This window comes from Mytilus galloprovincialis, chromosome 8, assembly GCF_965363235.1.
Source record: "Mytilus galloprovincialis chromosome 8, xbMytGall1.hap1.1, whole genome shotgun sequence".
NCBI lineage: Eukaryota > Metazoa > Mollusca > Bivalvia > Mytilida > Mytilidae > Mytilus > Mytilus galloprovincialis.
This window is the reverse complement of record NC_134845.1, coordinates 62,110,826-62,127,952: the sequence shown is the minus strand read 5'-3', so window position 1 is coordinate 62,127,952 and position 17,127 is coordinate 62,110,826. Positions and strand designations below refer to the sequence as shown.

General features: G+C 32.6%; 2 protein-coding genes across 2 annotated transcripts in view; both read left to right on the top strand.

Annotated features, from left to right (window-relative positions):
* LOC143043742 (uncharacterized) overlaps nt 1-3,774 on the top strand; it is a 137,227-nt gene extending 133,453 nt beyond the window's left edge. The window contains exon 10 of the mRNA XM_076215923.1: nt 3,761-3,774. Coding sequence (XP_076072038.1) covers nt 3,761-3,774 — 14 coding nt within the window. The remainder of the gene's footprint in view (nt 1-3,760) is intronic.
* A 13-nt stretch (nt 3,775-3,787) lies between these two features.
* On the top strand, nt 3,788-16,690 carry LOC143043741 (polypeptide N-acetylgalactosaminyltransferase 5-like). Its single transcript, XM_076215921.1, has 11 exons — nt 3,788-4,185; nt 5,117-5,270; nt 5,780-5,946; nt 8,794-8,958; nt 9,730-9,946; nt 10,504-10,621; nt 12,020-12,205; nt 13,905-14,036; nt 15,089-15,187; nt 15,667-15,798; nt 16,529-16,690. Exons 1-11 carry the CDS (start codon nt 3,870-3,872, stop codon nt 16,688-16,690), a joined length of 1,848 nt encoding a protein of 615 aa, XP_076072036.1. The 5' UTR covers nt 3,788-3,869.
* Nucleotides 16,691-17,127: the final 437 nt, after the last annotated feature.

Below are 17,127 nucleotides of genomic sequence, written 5' to 3'. Positions count from 1 at the left end.
AAAAAAAGTTTGTTTCCAGGTTTTGGTGAAAAAAATAATTTGTTTTGGACCCTGAGAAAAAAAAATTGTTTGTTTCACCCTCAGCTCCCACTATATGTAATGCGAAAATTGAAAGAAAAAAATTGTTTTCGGTTTGTTGCTAAAAAAATAGATTGTTCTTCGCAAAAGGCGAAAAAAAAAGTTTGCACAGAAAAAAAAACCATAGCCCCCCCCCCCCCCCCCCCCGAAAATCAAATGGTTGCTGCCTTACAGATCTTGCAGTGGCGGATCCAGGGGCTGGGAAGGGGTTCCGCTGTTTGAAACCCCTATTTAGGACGATCAATGCATCTTTAATGAAGACATATAGTTGGAACCCACCAATCCACCTTTTTATCCTGGGATGGGACCCCCCGCCCCTCCCTTTTAAAAATGTCTGGACCCGTCCTTGTCATCATAATTTATAACGAAAAGTACCCGGTATAAAAAAGAAGATGTGGTATGATTGATGAGACAACTGTTCACAAGAGACCTAAGTGACACAGATATTAACAACTATAGGTCTCCGTACGGCCTTTAACAATGAGCAAAGCCCATACCACATAGTCAGCTATACAAGGCCCCGATAAGACATGTACAATGTAAAACAATTCAAATGAGAAAACTAACGGCCTTATTTATATAAAAAAAAAATGAACGAAAAACAAATATGTTCCACATAAACAAACGACAACCACTGAAGTACAGGCTCCTGACTTGGGACAGGCACATACATAAATAATGTGGCGGGGTTAAACATGTTAGCGGGATCCAAACCCTCCCCCTAACCTGGGACAGTGGTATAACAGTACAACAAAAGAACGAACTATTAAAATCAATTGAAAAAGGCTTAACTCATCAGATGGACAAAAATACAAGTGGACGTGGCCGGGTACTTGTACATCCCGACACAAAAAGACACAATGAACAAATCTGAGAGTACTCGCAGTTATCTGACAGCTAGTTCAAAGCCGCTAACAACTAATAAAAAATCATGCATCTGAGACTAAACTATAATTTTTTTTCATTTTAAGTTTCTAATTAAAGTTCTGAATGTTAAAATGAGAAAAAAAAGTATACCTAGTAGTTATTAGGTATAGGGTACAGTTTAAAAGTCCCTATACCTTTATGTAATAGATATCAATTAACATAAAGCACTATATTCATCTTGAAATAATTTAAGATTAAAGAGCGTAGGGTGTCTTGTTTTTCCTCATTAAATATGAATGGAGAATTACGTTCATATTATATTTAATTTTAACCATAAAAAGAAAAAACGGCTACTATTTGAAAGTATTAATAATAGATCATTCAAAGTTACATGTGTACATGTAACGTCGATTAATTACAAACAGTAATCAAACATACATTTTAACTTACATTGACCACGTGTAGTAATGGCAAATGGAAGTAAAACTTCAACGCTCAAATACTGAATTTATTTAGCAAGAGAAAACCTGTTTAAACAACCGATGCTACATGTAGTACGTGTATGATCAATTTACCCTGACAATGCTTATAGATTCGTGTTTGTTTAAGGATGTTCGCTAGTTTTTGATTTTTTTGTTAGATCAACGGAGTCCTCTAGTTATATCTGTTTGACATCCATAACACAATTTCACGGCCTTTAACAATGAGCAAAGCCCAAACTGCATAGTCAGCTATAAAAGGCCCCGAAATGACAATGTAAAACAATTCAAACGAGAAAACTAACGGCCTTATTATACATTTAAGACTATAATCAATTTCAAGGGGGAAATCAAGAATATTTTTCCCGCGAAATTTTCAATTATTATCTCAAAAACAAGCACAATTTGTTATCGTTTTTTTGTTCCTTTATTAATTCGCTTCGTATAAAAAATTACAAGTGTTACAACGTTCATGTTTATGAAACGCTTGTTATTTTGAAACTGAGAAGTGAACTTCCTTTACGGTATATGTTATGTACGACTACACGAAAGAATTCAGATGTCAATTAGAACTCAGAAAAAAAAGATAAAAAAAATTACATACATGTAGTACATTTCTAATAACTTGATGATATATTGATCGACAAATGCACCATTGAAGATTAATTTCAATCAAATATACAAAATGTAGATATTGTTTGTGTAAGACGTATCTATTATAACAGACACACACAAAATGACGACAGCTTGTTCGTAAATTGATACGTTATGTTTTGCCATAGAATACATGCATATTCAGGAAAATAGTCACCGTCCGTGATAATGTGTTTATCTTACAAATTATATCCAAAATAATTCAACGAATTCCGCTAAAGCTGTTCAAAGCTAGCGGCCGTCTCAATCACGGAGGTGATAATTTTGGTTGGATCCGTGTTAAAGGCCTCATTGTAACTTTGAGAGGAAGTGCAACAAAAAAAAAGCGCTGTTCCTTTGTTTCTTTTTGTTTTTTCTGTACGTGTTATAATTGTGTGTCATGTATGGAAGTTTGCCTATGTATTGTAGTTGTATGTACTTTACTATTTGTGTTGAATCGATACGCTGTACTGAGTTGCATTTGTCAAAACAGGCTAGTTCACGGGATTTCAATCAGGAGAAAAATATGTCCATGACAAGCTAGACATTTTATACTGAATAATCATTTCAATCTATAATTACAGTTATCCTGTAATGTTTTTCCCGTTTAAATAAGATGAAAACAATTTTACTAAAGTTGTATCATAAACTTATTTCATCCCAAAATAATGGTTAACGCAATGTCGTTTATAATACAATTGAAAAAGAAAATGGGGAATGTGTCAAAACTTTGAGTCCTCTAGTTATATCTGTTTGACATCCATAACATAATTTCACGGCCTTTAACAATGAGCAAAGCCCAAACTGCATAGTCAGCTATAAAAGGCTATATTTCAATCAAATTAAATACCTTTTATAGCTAACTATGCGCTTTGTATATTTGATTGAAATTAATGACAACGAACCGATTATAGATCAAACAACAACCGAAGGCCACCAATGGGTATAAGTTTGGCACTCAGTATATATATATATCGCATGAAAAACACACTAGAATTTATATGTGCGCATTATTTCATTTGAACCCTGTGTGATTTTAGTATCTATTTTTTAATCAATGTGCACCAAAAGAGGCCTTGGGATAAGTCCTTCCAGAATAAACTATGAAAAATGGATGTAAATTGACTAGGTCATATGTTGGAACTATATACACTGTTTGAGATTTTCCAATTGGACAATCACCGAGCTCAGTCTCTGTAACTAAATTCATGAGAACGACAACTGAATATCTGAAAAGAATAATCATATATTATCGAATCAAATGTGTTACAGCTACTGACTTACTGTCGATAAACGTTTAAACTTTTTTTTTAATTGTATTTTGTCTTAAGCATTTTAAATATCTTACGAATGTTAAGTATTGCTACGCATTATATATTTCCTACACATTTATTTTTTAAAAAAAAGTATTAAAATGTGCAATATAAATACTCAGACATGCGCATTCTCGTAACTATCATGGTCATAGCACGCGATGTACCGGTATGTTGCGAAGACGGGAGTTTTTAACGACCTTGAATGGCTGTACAGCCTTGCACATTCGGTCCTATATGTGGCGTTTAATTTGTAGATTAAATATCATGTCGAATTACCACGTGATTCAATCTTTGGAAATTTTTAAATGAGAAAGTCGATATTAGGAATTTATGAAATTTATTTGATCATATAGATTAAATCACTGATTTCTTGATTCTTTTTTTCAGGTCCCGAAGAATGAATGTTGAGCGACAACTCCGACGTAAATTGTTGTTTCCAATAGTCTTGCTATTTCTAGTCGCAGTTCTGTGGTATTCTATTCTTTTGTTTGAAGTTATGATTGGACCCAAAAACACTGACGCCGAGGATATGAATCTCTATGACGTAAAATTAAGAAAAGCCATTGAAAGTATAGACAGACCGACACGTGAACATATAAAACCTTTACAACCACCAAACGACCATGATACAAACTCAGGCTCTTTTTATTTTATAAATTCCGAATTAGAAAAATCAACAGAAAATATAAATAACTATAGCGTTACCTTAGCTGGCAGCAACGAAGAAAGAAATAAAAAAGTCGAGGAAATGCAAATTAAACCACCGTTAAGAGAGTTTCCAAATGTTGGCGTTCTTGTCAAAGAAGGTTTAGGTAATGTTTTAATCTGTTTTAATCTAGTATTAATACTGATTTTGTTTTCATCGCCCAATCGAAATGATGCATGGGCATATTTTGTTTCATATTATTAGAATTATTTTCAATATTATCGGTATTAAACTTGATTATCGACACATGAAAGTTTGTCAGCATTGTCAATCTTTTTAACGTTAAAGTACCAATAGTTCGGTCACTACTCAATTAAGTTTGTCGATAACGTAGCTAATTTTGACGGTAAAGAAACATCAATTCGATCACTTCTCTGTTACGGGCTGTATATATTTTCTCTTTTTCTATGCAAATGTAATTTTATGAAAAAGAAACTTATTCGTTAAGTCATGATTTCACTAAGGTTAACATTCTAAGTTACACATGCCGCTCTACTTGGATTCATTATATTTACAGTAGTATTTCTACGTGGAGCAATAAAGGTCATAATCTTTCTAAGTTATCCAGCAGAGAGTTTATCTTATCCGTCAGAACATCATTTAAATACTAGCTTAAAAAGAAGTTGTTGTATATAGACTGGTCTAAGAGCTCATCTACCGGTCTTCAACAAAGTAAAAGAGCTACAAAATCACGCAAGAACATTCTGGTATAAATTAAAAAAAAAAAGAATAGTACTAAATAAAATGGTTGTTCGTAGTATTTATCTTTCGATCTGGACGGTATAAATGCTAAAGATGAAAGTACCTTACAAAAACAGTTCAGAAACAGTACTTCAGTTTACAATTTAGTTTACAATTTAGTTTACAATTTGGTTTACAATTTACCTCCGATATAAACACCAAATAGGTATAAGTAAAAGATGTGAGACGAACAAAATCTGTAGTCCCGAAGAGATTCGGTTTAAACAGGTTTCACTATATACAAAATAATGTACTTAAATATAACGTAGTGATACGATATGTTTCTCATACTGTAGGAGAAGGTGGAGAACCAGTGAACATTAGTAAACGTTTATTAAATGAAAAAGAAAAGGAGGAATATAAAAATGGATGGAAGAATAATGCATTCAATGATTATCTCAGCAACCGCATTTCATTGGATAGAACTCTGAAAGATCAAAGAATTGAAAAGTATTTAGGAACTAAATTAAAGAAATTTTAAAGTAATTGTAAAGGCAACGAAACAGCACACCAGTGAACTTAACAGCATATATAAGACAAACTTTTGAATTTTAACAGAAAAAAGGGTCCTTCAATATGCCATGTTTAAAACTCCCCATCATTAGAAAAGCTATATACAATATATTAAAAATACTTTTAGAAAGTTAAAGTGAATAATGATGAAATTGTTCTTTTTTCGCCATATCATATTGATTTTTTAAAACAATTAAAATATATTATCTAGATGAAAAGCAGTCGTTATGAGCCAATAGAGTTATCTAATTTCTTTGAAAAATCTTACAACTTAATTGAATTTTGCCTCAAAATTTGCTTTTTTGTTAAAAAATCTTAGCGGACTGACCAATTTCTGCTAGTTTACGATTTATGAAGACACACTACCCCCATGCATGCTAACGTAAGACCCTTTCCGACGTATGTGCCATATACAAATCATATTTAAAACATATCTTTATTTCCAGGTGCAAACTTATCAAATATCCTGAAAATCTACCCGACGTCAGTGTCATTGTTACATTCCATAACGAGGCTTGGTCTGTGCTGCTACGATCCGTACACAGTATCATCAACAGAACACCAAAGCATCTTCTTAGAGAAGTGATATTAGCAGACGACTGGTCTGACATGCGTAAGTCATTGTTACTACTGTTTGAATTCTTTAAATCACAATTGAATTAAAATATAATAAAAGAACAGAGTTCAATATGCCCTGCGTTGTACATCTTTTATCTGTGCATTCATTGTCAAGAAATACAAACTTCTTTTATAAATATCTCAGCGCAATAAATATCTGGCAAGAATTGTACAAATGACAGCGCTAACAATCCATATTTTTTTTTTATATAATCAACATTTCCCAGGGACATAACTATTTTAATAGTTATTGATCGGCACGGATTTTTTTAACATAACGGACACACGCACGGACGAACAGAAAGGACGGACAAACAGAAAACCTAAAACTAACCATGATTTGTATAGACGTTACGCACGTTATTGCGTCAATACCGTGTAATCAACCAGTCCACACTAATAAACAGCTTTTCTATAAAATCATAACAGTTAAGTTATATAAAACTTATATCCATAGATTGGACAGGTAAATACTATTCCGAAAAAAAGTACAATTTTTTTTTATCATATTTTACTTTAGTCTAAAATAAGGACAACATATTGACAAAACGTCAAAAATATGCGTGTCAGACGTAACAGACTATACGCATAATCACTTTAGCAGGGGTGTTTGTGTTCTTCAAAATAGTGTTATATCCACGAAAATTCGAATGAATGATATGCTCCATATATAAAGTATAACAATATTACTGGATATGTGTTTCAGATACGACCAACGCTATTTTTTGGCAAAAACAAATAGTGTTCATATTGGTCAGATTTTGGAAGATGTTAAGTTATCAAAATTTATAGGTTTTAAAATATAAGATTATATGATATTTCGTTTGTGTAAATTCGGCTCACATTTGTGCATACATAGACCATATCAACATCGAATTTTTGGAGCACTCACACTACATCTAAAAATGCAACGGCTTCTGGGAAATGTCTTGCAAGATGTCCAATGTCGGATTTCGCCGTTTTTTACAAATAAATTGTCATTTGCGACGTTATTTATTAAAAATTTAGATTAGTTGCATGCTAAATAGTCCTTTTCCGTAATTGTGCTTTAACTTTACAAAACAGCAACATACTTTTTGATAACTTGCGTAGTTAAAACGACTTCGTTTTCAAAGAAATGAAATGTCTTGCAAGTTTGTCCACTGGACGATTTTCGTACGTTTTCAAAATTGTCGATTCGGGGTACGCTATTTATGGTGGATCATCTGTTTATAGTTCCTCAGATAGAATTTTTTTGATAGTCAAATACTATCAACAAGACCACAAAGCGTCATAAAAAAAAATCCGATGACTGGGTTTGTTCGTTTAGATGAGGTTCTTAAGTTGTGGAAAAGTTTGGTATTACAAGAGGATAACAAATCATCTTTATCAAATTTTCAAATTTGGGAAGCGTAAACTGACTGCGATATTTTTTTTATTTCTCTGCAATAAGATTCATGTGTATAGAATTGAAAGTGAAAATAAAATTGGGCCTAAAGCGTGGCTATATACCTCTCCATATCATACAAAGCTTGTAAACATATGAGAAGAATTATAATTAACCTTTTTTTCAGACAATCATTTCATTTCATAATCTAATATTGTACCGCTATTAAAGAAAGTATAGTGAATTTTATAAGCAAGACCCGTTTAACTTGTTATTCTCGACAAACTTTTTATATTATATCCATCAACACCAAATGATGTAAAAGCAGTTGTTTCTTTTATTAAAGAGTCATTAGAACTGAGGAAAGGAGAACAATAACTGTTTTTATCATATATCTATTATAATATTGTCGAGTTTTCATTATGTTTGATCATGTTTGTTTTGTATTTGCCATAACCTAAATTGGTTTTTGTCTGTTTTGCAAATAAAGAATTTATTATTATTAAAGCAAAATATATATCCTCCTCCTTTTCGGTTCTAAATGGGAAAACATTGCACTTTAATACGTTTTATGTCAATTGATCTCTGGTGGAGAGTTGTCTCATTGGCACTCATCATACCGTATATATCTTCTCATTTCAAAGATATGCATTACCCAAATACGATATATTTTGTTGTTTGTTGCTTACGTTACCTTCATTGGGAAATATTCAATGCATATTCAGTACAACAAACATTATAAGAAGTATCCATATTGATGTGCAAAACAAAAATTGCAAGCGAAATACAAAACTTATCCCAAATAATCGGTAATCGCATTAAAACGTAAAAATTTGACGTTACCATTTGAGACGCAATATCGTGCTTAACGTCATAGCCTTATACGCATTTTAATCAGTAAAACTACCGACTTATATGACAGATGTCAGCTTACAGGAACAAAGAGCAAACAATGATAGGCGATACGTGACATTGATACAAAAAGGTTCAGGTGTACTTGCTTTTCTTTTAACACAATTGATTGGTAAATGTTTCATATATAGATCCATACACGTAATTGTATGCAAAAAACAAAACAAAACAAAAAACGGGAAAAAGCTTCAATATAAAAAAGAAGATGTGGTATAATTGCCAATGAAACAACTGTCCACAAGAGACCAAAATGACACAGACATTAACAATTAACTATTATACATGTAGGTCACCGTACGCCTTCAACAATGAGCAAAGCCCATACCGCATAGTCAGCTATAAAAGGCCCCGATATGACTATGTAAAACAATTCAAACAAGAAACCTAATGGCCTTATTTATATAACAAATGGACGAAAAACTAATATGTAAAACATAAACAAACGACAACCACTGAATTACAGGCTCCTGAATTGGGACATCATCAAGTATATATGAGTGTATATATACAGTACATAATCAGCGTCGACCTTCTAAAATCATTTAAATGTGGGTTTCTTTTCAGCGCACTTGGGAGAGCCGTTAGAAAAGTACCTAGAGGATTATCCGAAAGTAAAAATCGTAAGAGCTACAAGTAGGGAAGGTCTTGTTAGAGCCCGACTAAGGGGATACAGAGTTGCAACAGGGACTGTGCTGGTGTTCTTGGATTCACATATTGAATGCGCTGAAGGTATGGAATGTCTAACATATATTTGAAAAAGTACGAAAGTGTTGTGTGATTGCCTAAGAGACATCAACCCGATAAAAGATTAGAAAACAACAGAATATTTCACTGTTGTTTTTTATTATCAACATTTTCATGGGACCACAACTTCCATGATTGCGTATTTGATGTATTTTTTTATTGCGCTTATGATTCTATCTTGTGGTTCTTTTTTTGGTGGGAAAGGGGGTTGGGGGGGGGGGGGTCATTGTTTTCAATTCTTTTTTCCTGAACACATACAATTTAAACACGATGTATAGATGATACTCTTTTTGATATCTTCGAAATCAGCAAATGTTCATAAATATATATACATGATTTAATAACTTATCAGCCTTTTATTACATCAAGTTTCAAATAATCTTACTACATTTAGGACGGTAATCGATTGAAAAATGACACGTTATGAATTTACTTATAAAAAGAAGATGGTCTGTCATTGCATTGTATTAAAAGAACGTACGGTTTGTTAACAAAAATATGTCATCGAAAAGGCCATCTACGAATCCGTTGTATAGCTAGTGCAATAAATAATAATAAAAATATTAAAATTGTTTCAACTCTCTGACGATCATACAAAGTCATAATCGGGGGAGGGGGAAATGCATCCGCATAAGTTGAAAATTAAATTATTCAGATAAAGAAGGTTGTTTATATGTTAGGAAAAAAAACTTTATTTTGCATTATCGAAAAGTTTTTTAACGATATCAACCATTGTTACACTCAAAATATTTTAAGGCTGGATCGAACCCATGTTGGATAGAATAAAGAGAAACTGGATGACTGTAGTTACTCCGTGTATAGATATTATTGATGATGACACATTTGGCTTCCGATTCCAAGGTCCTAATGACATGTTTGCCGGGGGATTTGATTGGAAAATGGTTTTTAATTGGCATTCTGTACCGGAAAAGGAACAGAAAAGAAGAAATTACGAAGTTTATTTGCCGTACAGGTAAATGTTCATCAGTTATAATAAAATGTTTGGTTTACTCATCTTTATGTTTTTAAAACGCATTTTAAAACTTTACTTTCTGTCAGAAAAATACACAAATAGATTCTTAAAAACATTCCAAAATACTACGGTCTTCTTAAGGGGGTATACACAGAGGCCCCATCAAAACTTCGACGTAACATCCAATACATTGCGAAGAGATCGAGAGTATGATGCTCTCTATACTTTAAGCACCATAACAACAATTCTTTGATGGGTACATATGTGGCCGTTTACAACGCTAAATGTATATGTCCCCATCCAATGTACCCTAGATTTACAGTTGCAGTCTAAATATTCCATGTTCATCCCGGTTCGTCCTTGTTACATAACTCACCAATTGTATTCATTTTTACTTCGATATTCTTTCGTCATGAATATCCAGGTCAGACATATTTGTCACTGGGCGTTTAACAGATAACAACCAATGCAGGGAATATTGTAGCTTTAAACAAAAGAAACGTATGCTTACTTTATATGTCTCTGAACTAATGTTAACATACAATGTATGTTTGTAGGTCACCGACAATGGCTGGTGGACTTTTTGCGATCAGTCGTGCATACTTTACTTACATTGGAACATATGATGACGGAATGGATATATGGGGAGGTGAAAATCTAGAAATATCATTTAGGGTTTGTTATGTATTAGATGTTGACTCTTTACACTTGCATTATATAGGGGAAGCCATTTGAGTTTTTGGATTATAGTACAACAGACAAATAAAGGATATGGGATATCCCTCCAGGACACAAAATTCGTACATGGACAGCAACAAAACAACACACAAAATGCAAATGAACAGCGCTTTTTATTGCTGTTCTTCATCTCAAAGTCACAAGGGATGCTTCTTATCTCACTACAAGATTTAGACGGCCACAGTATGTATAAACAAACCAAACTGTGCAACCTCATTTTGGTCAATTATTCTAAATCTAAAATATGTAATTGATTATGTATGTGACATTTCTCCACCCATAGCAATTCAAAACAGTTTAAGTGTTAAAGTTTGTCGTATTATTACACAGAAATGTGATCACATGTTCATCCTAAACTGCAAAGTATGATAAACGGGTGTTTGTGAAATATTCATTTTATACCCGCATCATTCATTACTTGTATACATAATATAGTTAGGTTCTTTTTTTTTTTTTTATCTTTATTATAATCAAACTTCGTATTTACATATCACAGTTCAGAATTACACATCAATGAAATACATTATTATCAATTACTGTCCTTTCTCTGAAAAGAAACATTCAATATTCTACATTTACAATTCAAATGCGTGAAATATTTTTCACGAACACAATTATCTGGTTATATACTCATATATAGATATCATATTATATCCTTATAGAAAATATTCATATACTTATATTCTAACTCACTCTTATCTACCATTCAGCACATACATTCAAATTGATAAAAAGCTTACACAGAATACAAAGAAAATTTAGAGTGAAAAATGATTATGACGTCTTATTTTCCGACAGAGGACAAAAAATAATACAATAGAAAATATTGTTCGCACTGGGCTGGATTCCATTCCACAACGCAATCATAATTCGAAGTATTAAATATCGAGTCAATCATCAGCTATTTTAAGATATGCAAACAGAGCACAAAAATTTTCAAAATATTTGGAAAAACTTTTTCACAACATACTCACAAACAACATACCAACTATCTCTCTTACAAATCAACATATAATAAAATAATAAAACATTTAAAGTTTTTTATTTGTCGCAAATTCTATCATCTCATCTAGTCCTTTTCTCACATCATCAGTCATCAATTTCGGTATAGTTCTTACATCACGAAAATCTTCAGTCAACACTTTATTAAATTTATAGAAACCTCGGTCACTGCAATCGAGTATTTCAAATTCTTTCTCATCTATATGATACAATATCAGACGATTCCTCAATGTTTTTCCGATCAACAATTCGTTACGACCTCCTGATTGTTTCAAAACAAATTTTGGAATTAACTTAGTTAGGTTCAATTTAATTAATACGTTTCTATTGTAGATTTGGATGTGTGGTGGTACTTTAGAAACAACTCCATGTTCTCATGTTGGACATATATTCAGGAAACGTTCCCCTTACAAATGGAGAAAAGATGTTGACGTACTACGGAAAAATAATATTCGTTTATGTGAAGTGTGGCTTGATGAGTATAAACAATACTATTATGACAAGATAGGCATACATTCGGTAAGATAATGTGTGTTAATGTGTGTTAGACATTGGTTAAGGGGAGGCAAATCTTAAATATCACGAGTCGGTTTCACAAAACAAATAACTTGCGACTAAGATTGATTTACACTCAATTGTTCATGACTTACGACCAATCTAAGCAGTAAGTTTTTTTTTTGTGAAACCGACTCCAGTGCTTCATTTGTGTCAGTCATACATGTTTTGTTTGACATTGATTAAGGGAAAGACTATCTTAGCTTTATTATATTAATTCAATTTCGAGATATCTTATTTAGTTAAATAAGAAATCTTATAAACTAATTGAGATATCTTAATAACAAAATGAGATATCTTATATATTAATTGAGAAAACAAAAATATTTCCAGGTCTTTTTAGAAGTTTGTTTGTCAATATTTACTTGTATAACAGGCATGGTCAAGTTTATTTTATAGTGGATTTTTTTTTTGTATTTGTGTTGAATTCAAAACGATTTCTTAAAAGAATAGAGAATCGTTCCGATTTCACACAATTTACACACGTTGTATATGATATGTAAAAGGCGGCAGCGCTTACCTGCCACACCATGGATGTTTATGGGTGAATATAAATATCTAGTGTCAACAAAGATAGCACAGTTAAGAATTGAATGCTTCTTTTTGTAACTTCATTGGGGTGTAAAAGCGTTGACCGAAGTACATTTTAAATGAAACGCGGAAGCGCTTCATACTAAAAATGTGCGCACGGTCAACGCTTTTACAACCCTATGATGTTATAAAAAGAAGTATTTAATACTTATAATTACATTTTTTAGCTATGCTCATGAAAACACGAATTTTATAATTGTTTTATTTAATTCACATGTGCACTTTATTGTCGGACCACGTGTTATGAATGCAAAGTTTTATTGAATGATGCAACTGCTTTAGGAATAATGCGTGATGTGAAGTTAGCCAATCAGAATAAAGTATTATGATGAAACATACATCTAATGTAATTATATCGACGTATTCACAGCCGAGTAAAGTTCATCTCAATATGTGCCTTTGTTTATGTTTATCATTGTACATTGTATATGTATGCAAATCAACCTTTTCAATTGAACAGTGTATTTTTTTAAATAATATTTTGCATCTGCGGGGCATCAATTGTGTCTCCCAGACACAATAATATCTCAAAGAAAGTCCTACACTCATTTTGCTATAATACAGTTACTTCAGGGTGGATCGAGTGCGGGGGCATCACTTTATCTAGTTTTAAATTATGTGCATCCACTGATTTACATACAGTTTGACTTAGTTACTGGGTACACTTTCGAGAGTGGTCTCTCTTCTGTAAACTTTCATGTCATCCTGATCTTCAATGACAATCAGGAAAATAGTTTTTGGATCATTTGTATGTCCAGAGATTAGTCAATTATACTCTATACTGTATTACATTATTGTAAAAAGGGTTATCTGAAATTCGAACCCTGTGCGGGATTGTCTCGCTGCGATGAAAACCCATTGTTGCCTTGGACTGTTTTCATCTCTTTGATCAGGTTGTTGTATCTTTGACATATTCCCCGTTGTCCTTTATATCTATTCTATTGAAAACACATGTACATGAGTACCTTCATAAACGTCACTTTATTTTACATGATTTATATTTAGTTGTGGTTATGTGCGCTTTCATGATATATTGTGTGGATTGAATTTAAAATTTTCATGTTATTTACAGCCATCAGATTATGGTAACATAACCTCAAGAATTGAACTACGAAAGAAATTGAAATGCAAAAGCTTTGAATGGTTCCTGAAGAATGTTTATCCTGAAATGTGGGTACCAGGTGAATCATTGGCATATGGACAGGTATAGTATTTGTGCACTTAGATGTAGATGTAGATGTAAATGTAAATAACTACGATGAAGATCTGAAACACGGCATGTCAAATTTATGATGAACTCCATAGTGTTTTTGATAGATTAAATGGTGTTTTACAACATTTTGATGTCCGACTTTTATTCAGATGCAAATGTAAATGCAATACATATTTTTTCTTTTTGTTTTGTCGGTCCGTCTTCGACATAATGGATTCAAATTCCATTATGGAGGTAAATTTGAATATTCCTTATTAATTATCATCAACAAGATGGACGTCTTAATTTATGTGACATTTTTAGGGAACAAAAGCAAAAAGAGGAAAACACAAATATTGTCATAATTAAAATCGACTATTAAATTGACGAACTCACTGGAAGTAGTTGCTCTGACAGTAGTCCAAATAATTATGACGTCTGGCAAGGCTATTTTAATTTTTTTTTTCTGGGACGCCTTCCTACGACGTCATAACGCCGAAGCCAATATAAAATATTAAAATCGGTAAAATTTAAACAGACCCGAATTTCCGGAACGTTCGATTTACATTATCCGGAAATTCGGGTCTGTCAAATTTAACCGATTTTAATATTTTATATTCACCGGAAGTCATGTTTCTTTTGTAATTGAAATCTCTTTGAAACAAAATAAATGTTTGCCCACTTGACATTGAATCGCATCTTATTTTATCTTTTCTTTTGGGTATTTCTGGAAATATTTTACATCAATATGTACAAAAAAGGTAGGACTTTGTAATAACGTAAAAATTTCTAACCAGCAATGAAAATTTCATATTAAAATAAGGTCTCCGAAAGTTCCCCCCAAAATTTGCTCTCAAACTCCAGACGTAAAAAATGGCTTCGGCGTTATGACGTCGTAGGAAGGCGTCCCAGAAAAAAAAATAGCCTTGCCAGACGTCATAATTATTTGGACTAGTCTGACAGAGCTTAAGAACATTTCCAGATCTCGGAGACAAAAATATAATAGATTTTAAGTTGGTACTTATCATGTACATCATTTATAGATATTGTCTTTTTGTACATAGATAGCAGCAAAAACCCAACCATACTGCCTTAAGGGTGATTGTGAATACGGACAGACAGGGAAGCCAATCTCACTGGTCAATTGTTCATCGGGACATAATGTAAGATATAAAGTCAAATTTCTGTTTTACTTTAAAATACTTGTTAAAAAAGTCTATATTTCGTTTTTTGTTTTCATTTGTTTGTTATTTGTTTGATTTTTTTATTTGTGATGTGTTGTATTTTAATTATATTTCTCAACTGTTTTGATTGGAGTGCAACTAATTAGTCGTACATAAAAACAAAGAAGATGTGGTATGATTGCCAATGTGACAACTGTCCACAAGAGACCATATTCTTTCTGTTAGTCTGTCAGTCACCGACGCATGGTGTTAAATTTACTCTTTGAAATTTGCCTATTATTTTCCATTCATATTTGTAAAACTAATAAGCAATGAAAAAATTCTCCATCAGAAACCAATGTAAGTTTCTAAAATTATTATAGTTTGAAACTTTCAAAGAATTGTAACACGGAATTTTAGAAATCAAATAAACACATTGATAGACTGTTTAATAGTTTTAAATATTTTTTCTAACAAAGAAGGTAATGTATTTGACTACGACAAAAGAAATAAGACGAGACAATGGATGCGTTGATTATAGCGGGAAACCTGGTATACAGATGGAATCATGTCACCAAATGAGAGGAAACCAGGAATGGGAATATCGAGAGGTATCAGTCTAAAAAAAAAAATATACAAATAAGAAACTATGGTATCACTGGTAATGAAACATCTCTCTATGAGAGAACAAAATGACGTAAAACTATATGCACCCGTGCGACCTCCATCATTGAGCATAACCCATAGCCCAGAGCTAGATATTAAAGGTTCCGAAATGAAAAAGGAGAAATATTTTTATATGCTCAAATAACGGGCTGATTTGTGTACATAACCATAAACAAAAACAAACGTCATTTACAGCAAGAAATGGTAACCACTGAAAAAAAGGCTCCTGAATTTGAACAGTCACATAAAGAATGGGGCATTATTAAACATCTTTGCGGGCGCGCTTACGTACCATTCTCAAATAAGGGACATACATGTACGAACAAACTATAAAAGTGAGTTGAAAAGAGCTCAGCTCATCGGATTGTTAAAAAACACAGAAACAACTGATTAAAACACAAAGGTACAAATATGAAAGTACACGTAGTTACTGGACACTACTTGAAATCGATAACAACGAATAAAAAATCTTGCATTTAAGACCTACGTATGAATATTCTGATAGCAGCCCTAATGACTTACTTTCAAAAGTAGCTTTGACCGAAATTAAACAATGCACATCTTTAAAAATAAAGCACAGTTTTGTAGTAATACTCTCATTTGAAATTTAGTCCTTTATAATGTACGTACAAATGTACATGTATGAATCAAATCAAATTTTATTTGTTATTTTAGGATAAAACGCTGTACCATGTATTTTCACAGAAGTGCCTTGAGATATCACAAGATGGACAAACGTTATCTATGAACACTTGTTTAGGCACTGATCTTCAAATCTGGCTTTGGAACAGAGGTGGACCACCAGGGCCAACCAGAAATTGGAATTCATTAGATTAAGAGTCTTTCAGAACATCTTCAATATTTAATTAACATTTGTCAATACCTTGGCGTTTATCAAGACTAAAAAGTTAGTTCTCTACTTTAAAATCAGGTTGATCCAACATTTCTTCTATATCGATATCGGTATGCCAAAGTACCGCTCAACATTTTTTTAAAATAATCCAGTCTTGCATGTACGTGTCATTTAAGACGATTGTTCCTTAAGACGCTTGTTCTTGAGAAAAAAAGGCGACAGATACAATTGAGACATTCAAAACACATAAGTCGAAATAACCGAAAACGCCAAGGCAACAAAACGATAACAACCAATCGACGACCACTACATTGAACAACCCGATCACTACCCAAAAAAAAGGGTGAACACTGGTGTTTGAGAAAGATAAGCATTTTTTTCTGGTGGGTAGGGGTATAGTCTCACGTGAACTTGTAATGAA